The 10708-nt window shown below is 39.3% G+C and overlaps 1 protein-coding gene across 1 annotated transcript in view; it reads right to left on the bottom strand.

The window, feature by feature from the left end:
* Positions 1 to 3029: 3029 nt before the first annotated feature.
* The window catches only part of CACNA2D3 (calcium voltage-gated channel auxiliary subunit alpha2delta 3), an 860086-nt gene continuing 852407 nt past the window's right edge, over positions 3030 to 10708 (bottom strand). The window contains exons 36-38 of the mRNA XM_078442942.2: positions 5988 to 6100; positions 5686 to 5768; positions 3030 to 3441 (exon numbers count right to left, since the gene is read on the bottom strand). Coding sequence (XP_078299068.1) covers positions 3349 to 3441; positions 5686 to 5768; positions 5988 to 6100 — 289 coding nt within the window. The 3' untranslated portion in view covers positions 3030 to 3348. The remainder of the gene's footprint in view (positions 3442 to 5685; positions 5769 to 5987; positions 6101 to 10708) is intronic.

Raw genomic sequence — 10708 nt, 5'->3', positions numbered from 1 at the left:
TTGTCCAGGGTTCGTAATCACTGGCTTAGGGGAAATGATGGCTGCAAAGCCCCCAGCAGGAATTACGGTTGCTGCAGCTGGACACACGTGGCTGTCATTTACTGGAAACGTGCCCTTGTCTCTCCCCAGCACATGTGCACCAATTGGGAGCGTCTTCACAAAGCTCCCAGACTGCAAATGCTACAAACACCCCTCAAGTGTCTGTCAGATTATTCCAACCTCCAATATTGATAATCACTAAAATTGTGCTCTTCTGGGGCGCCTGGGTGGCTCAGTCGGTTGGGTGCCCAACTTCGGCTCAGGTCATGATCTCACAGCTCATGGGTTTGAGCCCCACGTCGGGCTCTCCGCTGACAGCTCACGGCCTGGAGCTTACTTCGGATTCTGTGTCTCCCTCTCTCTCTGCTTCTCCCCTGCTCACACTCTGTCTCTCTCCCTCTCTCAAAAATAAACATTAAACAATTTTTAAAAATTAAAAAAAAACTGTGCTCTTCTGTCTATAATTATAATATTTTACTACAGTCTCTTATAACATGACAAATGGTATTATCCTCTGTAGTGCAGTACTGTTCATAATTTAAGTAAGAATGCTACATTATTACTTTAGAGTACTACGTTGTTCCTAAACCTGTGTTCTTGTCTGTGCTGTGTTTTACTATTCTACCCTCAATGTATATTGTAAGTATTCTACTATATTTTTATTAATTTTATCTATTCTATAAAGATATTTTGTATGTAATTATATATGTATATCCATGAATATACATATGAAAACTTTCTACCTTTTTGTAAGAATATTGCTACCATGTTACACTATAATTTGTAATAGGTGCCTTCTAAATCTGTTACCAATTACAGGAGACTCCTGAACAACATGGGTTTGAACTGTGCAGGCCTGCTTATATACTGATTTTTTTTAAATAAATACTGTACATAACTGTGAATGTATTTTCTCTTCCTTGTGATTTTCTAATAACATTTTTTCTTTTTTTTCTTTAAAAATTTTTTTTAACATTTATTTGTTATTAAGAGACAGAGAGAGCATGAGTATGGAAGGGGCAGAGAGAGGAGGAGACACAGAATCTGAAGCAGGCTCCAGGTTCTGAGCTGTCTGCACAGAGCCTGATGTGGGGCTCGAACTCACAAACCGCAAGATCATGACCTGAGCTGAAGTCAGATGCTTAACCGACTGAACCACCCAGGTGCCCCAAAACATTTTTTCTTTAGCTTATTATAAGAATGCAGTTTATAATACATATAACATACAAAATATGTGTCAATCAACTGTTTATGTTATCATTAAGGCTCCCAGTCAATAGTAGGCTATTAGTAGTTAAGGTTTGGGGGAGTTAAAAAGGGGTTGGTGCCCCTAACTCCCATGTTGTTCAAGGGTCAGCCATATACTGAATGTCAAAGCCTATAATTTCAGTAACTAGTTGTAAGAAAGGAAGGCATGAGGAGGAAAGTCACTTTCCCAAGGTCATAATACTATATAACCCTATTGTTGAGATGAGACTCTCTGAGTGACGGGCTGAGAAGGAACAAGCAGATAAGAGAGTCTCTAAGGAGTTTGGTTTGAGAAGCTGAGTCAGTCAGAAGGAAAGAGGTTGGTGGAGGAGGATTGAGATTTCTGCTCTGGACATGCTATGTTGGAGAAAACAGATATACAAATAGATAAATGGAGTGGCAAGTCGACTGGAGTCACTGAGAGAACTGAGAATCTGAGGCACAAGGTGGGTGGTTCATTCACATGAAGGTTGATGCCTGATGATGCCATAAGCCAAGAGTGTGACCCAACTATGCCATCTTCATGTCACTAAAAATGATGCCACACCATTGCTGAGAACAAGGAGTGAATTTATAGATAGTGAATAGTGAATACACAGGGAGTGAAATTATAAATGTTTATTGGACACTATTTTGTATCATTAGTATTCAGCTACGGGCATTATTATATATTCGATCTACTGTTGCCAGTTCTTTAGAAATATAAAGGAGAATGGTGGGTCATGTCACGTTCTTGTTTATAAAAAATACACTATGGTTGTTTAGTGTACATACAGTGCATTTTGATACTTGTGAGGGCAACATATGAATTTATTCATACACTTAGTGCACAGAAGTGAATAATATCAATGACCACGGTGGTTGTAATACTAGATAGCCCCATAGTTGTTGACATTTTGACAGTCAACATGTTATAGTATTGTTACATTGTCAACAATATGGGAAGCATTAGAGTTTCAGGAAATAGAGCAACGTAGTATTATTTTTCCTATAAATACTGGCATCATTTCAGGAGAAGGCAGGGTAATCACATCAGTTTTTCTACAATATCAACAGAATAATGTGGGCTTTTTTTTTTTAAAGCTTAAGTGGCATTCTCCCCATGACTTTTAGATGTCTGTCTCATAAAATAAGGCATTCTCGATTCTAGTGAGGCATGGAAATTATTCCACTTTATTTGGTAACCACGATCCGGTGGAATCTGTTTTCTTTGGTTCAGGATCCAGTGTTTTAGGAATGCCTTACACGTCTGGGTAGTTTCACATCTTGTAATATTTGAGATCTAATTTCATCCCTTGTTTATGGGGAAAAAGCCAGAAGCCAAATGCTCAAGCAGAAGCTTGAGAGTCATTTGTAGTCATTGTTCTCTTCCTCCATCAAATCTTTTCAGAATGAATTCCTCGCATTTATGACTTTATTCCTCTTCCCACATAGTTCAACACTCGAGTATCTTGGGAGCTCGTGTTCCCATCCAAATTATGATTTCTACTGAAGTTTAGTTCAAAAAAAATTATTCAGGGCTCTTTGTAATAAACGCTTCCCATGAAGATGATAGTTTGGTTTACTTCTGTAAACATTTTTATAACTGCGAGTGAAGCACCTAAACAATTGTTAAATATTTGTCTAGAATCTGCTTCAGAGCAAAGTCTCTGCCAACAACCGCCCTTTCCCGGTATCTGGAATGGGTGACTTTTCCATGCGGTTCTGTCTGTATTCTCAGCAAGAAAGCAAAACTCGAAAGATTATGATTTTAATATACTTTATTTAAAAATTACACAGTTTTAAATTGGTTTCAATGGGTTTCAAGCAGAAGGGACACTGCCCACTTGCAGCCCCGTTTCTGATGAAGGGTGATTATCATGTAGCAAACTCACATTTGCATTACTGGCAAAGTAAAAAGATAACTTTTTTTTTGTCAACAGATCTTTAAGAGTTTATATCACGCACAGTTTAAAATCATGAGATGCTGATGGTTGGACTATATTTCATGTCTCCTATGTCGCACCATATTTTGGTTCACAGTTTATCCATAATTTAGCATGCCAAGAGAACATCTCAGTGTCACCTTGAAAAGAGCATCAAGAGCAGAGGGAAGACGACAAGGACCATCTTGGCCTGCAGGCTCGGTGCACCCCCACACTCCCTTGCATTCTCCTACAGGGAAAGGCAGGGTCGGTTAGAGCGAGATGGATTCCAAGATGCCTTCAATTTTCTGAGCTACATCGAGTCCCCAGACCTCTCCCCACACTCTCCAATGGAGGAATCAAGTCTTTTGGAAAGTAGATAACACAAAGAAATGGACTTGTCTAAATTTCATCAAGTTTGTGATAAGAATCTCTGATTCCAGTTGTTAGTGCCTAAATGTTCAAACTTATTCTGTGTGTATTATTACACAGAACATTCAAGAGGCAAAGGGGTGGTGGTGGAGCTGTCTGTTGTGATCGAATTAGAACAGCCGAATGTTGCCCTTCTAATGTCTTCCTGTCAGAATGTAAGTAAAGGTTGACATCCAAGGGGCCTGATCATTTCAGCACCAGCTGTAAGAGGTTTCGTGGGCCTTCTTTCTTTATATGTGGGGAAAGGAGGGCTTCGTTTTATAAAAATGAAATCACATTACGTAATCCTTTCTGCAGCATGCTTTTTATCCACGGGTTGATGGCAACTCTTCTAACTCCATTTTTCTAGCTCTATTTTATTATCGATGGGCATTCATTATCTTCTCTGTTCTCTGTTGGTATGAACAGTGCTGAGTGCAGGTCACTACCAGTCCATGGTCCAGGCCTGGGCCCCTGCCTATGGTAAAGATGCCCAGGAGTGTGAGTGCAGGGCGAGGGGTATTCTTGCCTTTCATGGCTGTAGCCGGATATTTCAACATCACCTGTCCGTTCTGATCACCCAGTGACTTTTAGCTTTCATGCCCTTGGCTTCCTTTTATATGTACTTGTTTGACTTTTCAATTTTAAAAATTTCTTTAATGATTTGGCTTATAAATGATTTTCTAAGTTGTATAAATTGGCTATTAACTGTAAATTCTCTTTTTCCATAAAAAATTGTAATTTTTATATAATTAGATAAATTCTGTTTTTCTTTCACAGCTGTCCGGTCTTGGATAGGAAGATTTCTCCAATTCCTAACATTTCTTGTGAGACTATTATTTTACCATTTAAATCTAATGTGTATTTTCCGCTTTGAATTGAACCTTGGTTATATCTAAGAATTTCTATTCTGTCGTACTGACCTCATCTTATTAGGTTTAGAAACTTAGAGAAAAAAAATACTAATTTTTGAATACTTACATCTATTTACCGGAGAAAATTATCTCATTAACCCCAGAAGATTTCTACTCTAGTGATTTTGGTTGTCTACATAGACAGTCCTGTTTTTAACTGAAGTGACTTTAGTGTTTGGGGACTATTAGTTTTATTTGAATTTTATATAAAGATTTTTTTTATTTGAATTTTATCACTGAGTTTTACCAAAGACCTTTCCAGCATATATCTGTATAATATGTTGCTAGTGAACTTTCCTTTGAACATAGAAGCAAACATTCTCAGTCAATTCCAAGTTCTTATTGGTCCTATATTGACTTTAACATCATTTGCTAGGACTTGGAGAGTTTAGGAAAGATGAAAATTATTTGCTATTTAAAGGTGGACTTAAAGCCAGTCCATTGGCTTTGGTGGCATTTTTAAAAATAGAGATTTTCCCAGTATCCCTATAATAATAATTGGTCTAGGCTAGCTTTCCATTTCTCAAAGTGGGGTGGAGTTAATTTTTAAATTTCTATTATTTTTGCTAGACCAGAAAGGGTTTTTTTTTTTTTTTTTGCCTATGGCACTTTGGGGGGTATTCCTTTTTCAGGTTCACCTTTCTCGGTGCTGAGTTTAATTTTCTTGTGATCGTCGCTTCTGGTGTCAATGGAGGGCCTTTGTAGTTGTGCCTCCATGCGGTGGTTATCATCCCCCCGCAGAAATCGTGACTCTTAATCTGGTATCAGTATTGCCATTTCTGCTTTACATGAATTTCTCATCAATAAAAGGCTGTCTAAAAGTAAGCAGGGGAAAATAATCTGAACTGCAATTTGAAATAAGTAAACCAAGATGGTCAGAGCCACGTTGCGTGTAACAGTGTGAAGACAGAGAACTACGGTACGTTCGTAATAGGGAAGAGAATAAAGAGGCTTTGAAATATGTATACGGACACAATAAGACCCTTAAGCACAGACTAAATAAGAAGGCACTGAGGGACTGAAAGTAAAGTACCATTAGCCTTCCTTTGATTTGCCTGAAAGGATTGTTTCTTCACAAGTAAACTTCTTAACTAGAGTTCTTTGCCAATTGTGAGATTCTCATGGTGAACCTGGTAGAAAAAGAGAACAGGAAGGTCTCTCAGACTTACCTCAGGATGGAAGCCATGACAAGACTCGGGACGCCTTCTGATCTTCTGGGCCTTTAAACGTTCACACTTAAGGGATTCGTTATGTTGACTGAAGTTAAGGCATATTGCTAAGATGTCATCACTTTCCCTTACTCTGCATTTTGAAGGTCAAACCTTGGCACTGCACTCCCTTCATGACTCCTCTCTTTCCAACAGTGGAATGGCTGTCATTTCCCCCTAATATTTCTCCCCCAGGTTTCCTTCCCATAGATCCCCCTCCCTGGCTTCAGCAGCAGTAGCTGGACCTACACACAAAAGGATATACCTGATTTCAATGGGGGCCATGGTGATGGGGGTCACGGACTCACACAGGCAGCTACTGTCCACCACCACCATGAACAGATTGCTGCTTGGGATTTGCTGGATGACAAAGGACCTGTTGGAACATGAAGCACAGACAGTGGGTGGTCATTTACCGTCCATCAAATTAAGAATCCTGAGGAAAACTCCCCTGGGGAGTTAACTACTATAATATTTTAGAAAACAGTTTTCAGAGACTGCCTTACTACTAAAGTTGCCTCCTTCCACAAGGTTCTTCACGGTTAAATACCAAGCTTCATTAAGACAACAACAGTGCAGGAAGTGTAAGAAGACAACCTATGGCTATGGTGACACAGAGGTCATAAAACTCACCCTGGGAAGACTGGAATGTTGCATGTGCACAACAGGACAGTCAGAGTTGGCTAAATCATCTCAATTTCCAAGGCCTAAAGGCTTGGGCTTTTCCAAGCCTTGCTTCCTTCTCCCAGTTTGCACCTGAAGTTCCCAAAAGGATGAATAGAATATCCTAGACCCTTCCTGTACTGCTTTGCACAATGTCTGCCCAAAATAGAGGTACGGTACTGGCATGAGATGGATGCTGGTTGTTGGGGAGTTCCACAGTTCTGGGGCCACGTGTGCCAGTGCTCAGGCTGTGGAGCAGCTTTGACATTGGGTCCATCAGTACAGCTATTCCAATGGAAGTAAGCCTAATGGTACCTCCTCTCTCATCATCCAACACAGTGAAATGACAAAGTAACGCCACCGTAAAAACACTCCTGGAACAACAAATGCTACTGGCTCTGTGGAGGGACAAATTAGCAAACAAAATCCCATATTCTTCCAGAGCAAACAGAGTAGCTAAATATTTAGCTACAAGCCTAGAACTCCCATCGTATAATTTTTCATGACATTTCACTAAATTCAGTTCAGTTAGATGAAATAGACTGTAACATAACAACATAGTCAATTTCCCCATAAGTTTTTACCTCCATTCATCTTTCTCTCAACAAATTTGTTCTATTCTCATCACAGTTTACTAAAATCATGCAATGAAAAAGAATCCTCTGTTTTGTGGGAAATTATAATGAGGAGAAAGGACTACCTTTTCATTTTACCCAATACCACTTCATATGTTGAATTATCCAAGAATGCCTTGGAGATTATAACACAACCCGTTTCTTGTCTACAAATGCCTTCACCTGTTTATCTAATATCCTGAAATTATGGTTATTGTTTTTCTTTCTCCATAGGAAGGAACAAGACATGACTTTCCTCAAAGATGCTTCCTCAATGCCTACACCATACTCTGGAACATGAACTCTCTGCCCTCCCACACTCTCCACAACTCTGTCTGGCTTGAGAAAAAAGTTTGACTTTGCTGTCTCATTAAGGCTTTAAAATTGTTGGCTTTACCTTCCCCTTTTAGCACTGGGTACCTCCTCACCACTGCAATGACACTGCCCTAGCAGGTGGCCTCTTTATAATGGATTATGCCTATGAGAATAAATATAACCTACCTCAGATGGTGCTCATCAGAAAACCAAAGATTTCCATGTTGGGGGCAGGCTAATAGAGTCTAAATGACCAATGCAAAACCAAGATCATACAACTCTTTAAAGAACAAATGATTGACTAGAATACTAACCCAAATGAATCTACCAGATGGCAAATAAAGGAAAAAGAGATTTAAAAAAAGCTCCACAGGAAGAGAGTATTTCCCCATTAAAGAAAAATTTGACTTTTCTTTTATTAAAAGGGCCCATTCAAGCATGAGTGAAACTTTAGATCATCAAAGATACAGACCAATCCTAAAATCTTCTCTAGGAAGAAATTACTTAAAGAATGAGAATGACACCAACTTCTCAATGGGGGACTTTAGATGAACAAAACAGAGCAACAAAACTTAAAGTTTTGAGGGAATGGAAAAAAGAAAAATAAAAGGTATGTCAGAGCCCAGAGGAAAATAGATTCTAACTAACTTGAGATACAGGTAGAAAATTGTGTTTTAAAATTTAGGGATAATTACTGAGAAGAAACTAAAGAATGAAAATCTGATTAATCCAAGATAGCATGGTAAATAACACACACACGTGCAAACACACACACACACACACACACACACACACACACACACACCACCGCCAGTATAAGATTATTACCAATCACAATAAATGTCTGTCGGTTAGATTCACTTATCAAAAAAGCAGAGACTCAAAAACATTAATTTAAAAAAAAGGCAGAGACTCTTAAGCTGAGTTTGCCAGAACATCAGCATTATGCAGTCTATAGCAGATACTCCTGAAACAGAATGACATGGGAAGATGTAAGGATACACCAGAAAAATACTAATGACAAAATAGAGGGACAGGTTTAGTAAGATTCTCCTACAAATATTCAGAGGGAAAAATCTTTAAGATGTAATAAAGAAATAGTTCATATTGAAAAACAGTATAACAGTATAACAAGATAGGACATGAACGTTTACGATCAGAGTGTACAGATTCATAGAAAGGCCGCAAGTGATTGATGAGTATATGATCTATTAAAAAATGGAGTGAAGACTCTTCAGATCTAAGCAACAGAGCATATAAGCTAATTTCAAATACAGGGAACAACTACACAGTCCAAAGAGCTGAAAGCACCAATTACATGTTCTTCTCTCTTTTTAAAAAATTTTTTTCTAATGTTTACTTATTTTTAAGAGAGAGAGAGAGTGCACGCAAGTGGGGGAGGGGCAGAGAGAGAGAGGGAGACACAGAACCTGAAGAGGCTCCAGGCTCTGAGCTGTCAGCACAGAGCCCGACGCGGGGCTCGAACTCACAAGCCGTGAGATCATGACCTGAGCTGAAGTTGGATGCTTAACTGACTGAGCCACCCAGGAACCCCCATATTTTTCTCTTAGGGTAAAAATACAATCAGAAATTAATAGCAAAAAATATATAAACAGTGGAAATTAAAAATAAAATTAAAAACAACATTCCATTAATCTTTGAGAATTTAAGAACAGCCCAGACTCAAATCTGTGCAGTATGACCTTAGATATTTTGTTTATTGGGAGGGGGGAGGAAGTTTGCCAACAAATGAACTAAGGTTTTGGATGGAGAAGCTGGAAAAAATACGAACGCAAGCCTGCACCTGTGCCCCTATACTTGGTCTTCCCTCTGGTACCCTGGGTTGAATACTGATGCCTCTCTCCTAAGCCAGCCCTCAGACTTCTCCAAGGATGGGGCTGATGGAAGGGAAGAGAGGTGATCATTGCATAGTTACCTTTGACTACCTGCCATTCCCTTCAGTTCACAAACATGCTATCACATCTCTCACCTCAGGAAAAACAAAACTCTCCCTTGACCTCACCAGAGCCCTATTTCTCCCTCCCCTTTTATAGCACAGTCCTGAAAAGAATTCTCCAGAATCTGGCCACTCCCCTGAATTCCTCCATTCACTGCAATTCTTCTGTAGTCCTTACCATTCGACTGAATTGGTCTTGTGAAGGACCCATGACCTCACCACCTTTCTTTTCCCGCTCCAGTGCCTCTGCTTCCTCCTTCCTTGCTTACTGTCTGCCCCTCACCACGGACTGCAGTTTCCTTGGTAGGGAGGCTGCATCTGCCCATCCCCCACCCCTAGAGACTTCCCCCAGCACCCAGCACTGGGACTGAGCAGATTCTCAGCAAAGATTTGTTGACTCAGTGACAAAAGGAATTTGTGAAGATAAAAGCAGAAGAATAAATGCAAATAAAACTGTGAAGATAACTGAAAGACCCAAATTCTGGTTTAAAAGAACACTGACATAAATCAGCCTTTGGCACAAAAGAAAGAAGTCACAAAGTCACATTAAAACCCAAAAGATCCAGAGGCATTTAAGCATTTTAAGTGACTATTATGTACACCATTGTAAACAATTTGAAAACTTAGAGCAAACACACCTTTGGGGATAAAGTATAAATTATCAACATTTGGCTAAGCTGTAAAAACATAAGCAGACCGACTGCCATGAAAAAAACCCTGAAATGTTCATTGAGAATCTACCCACAAGTGCATACGACCAAATGACCCACAGAACGGATATCAGTGTGTTCATAGAAAACCCATGTGAACCCACTGACCAACTATTGGAAGAAAAGAACTCAGCAAGCTGACCAGTTACATAATTAGCATATAAAACCACAGCCTGTCCCTGACACAGGCAGTAACCAATGAAAAAAACATTTTTGAAATAAAGAACCATTGAGCATATCAATAATGACTATGAAATGCCTAAGAATAAATCTAGTAAATGACTTCTTTATTAAGAAAATGATCATCTTTACTGAACATAAGAAGACAAACTGAGGGGCACCTGGGTGGCTCAGTCCACTAAGCATCCAACTCTTGATTTTGGCTCAGGTCATGATCTCACACTTTGTGCGATTTAGCCCCATGTTGGGCTCCGTGCTGACAGCACGGAGCCTGCTTGGGATTCTTTCTCTTCCTCTCTCTGCCCCTCCCCTACTCACTCTCTCAAAAATATAAATATAAACATTAAAAAAAAGACAAACTAAGAATTGGAAGGAAGTACAATGGTTGTGGAAAGGAACACATATATGAAAGATGTCATTTCTCTTTCAATGGACCTTTTAATTCAAGCAAAGGAATTCAAAGGGATTCCTATTGGACTGTCGATGGTGTTTGAAGTAATGACCCTAAGATTCATTCAGAAGAGTAAATATAAAGAACAGTCTGG

The sequence above is a fragment of the Panthera onca genome, chromosome A2 (assembly GCF_046562875.1).
Source record: "Panthera onca isolate mPanOnc1 chromosome A2, mPanOnc1 haplotype 2, whole genome shotgun sequence".
Lineage (NCBI taxonomy): Eukaryota > Metazoa > Chordata > Mammalia > Carnivora > Felidae > Panthera > Panthera onca.
The sequence above is the reverse complement of the archived record's forward strand: the minus strand, read 5'-3'. Positions and strand labels throughout refer to the sequence as shown.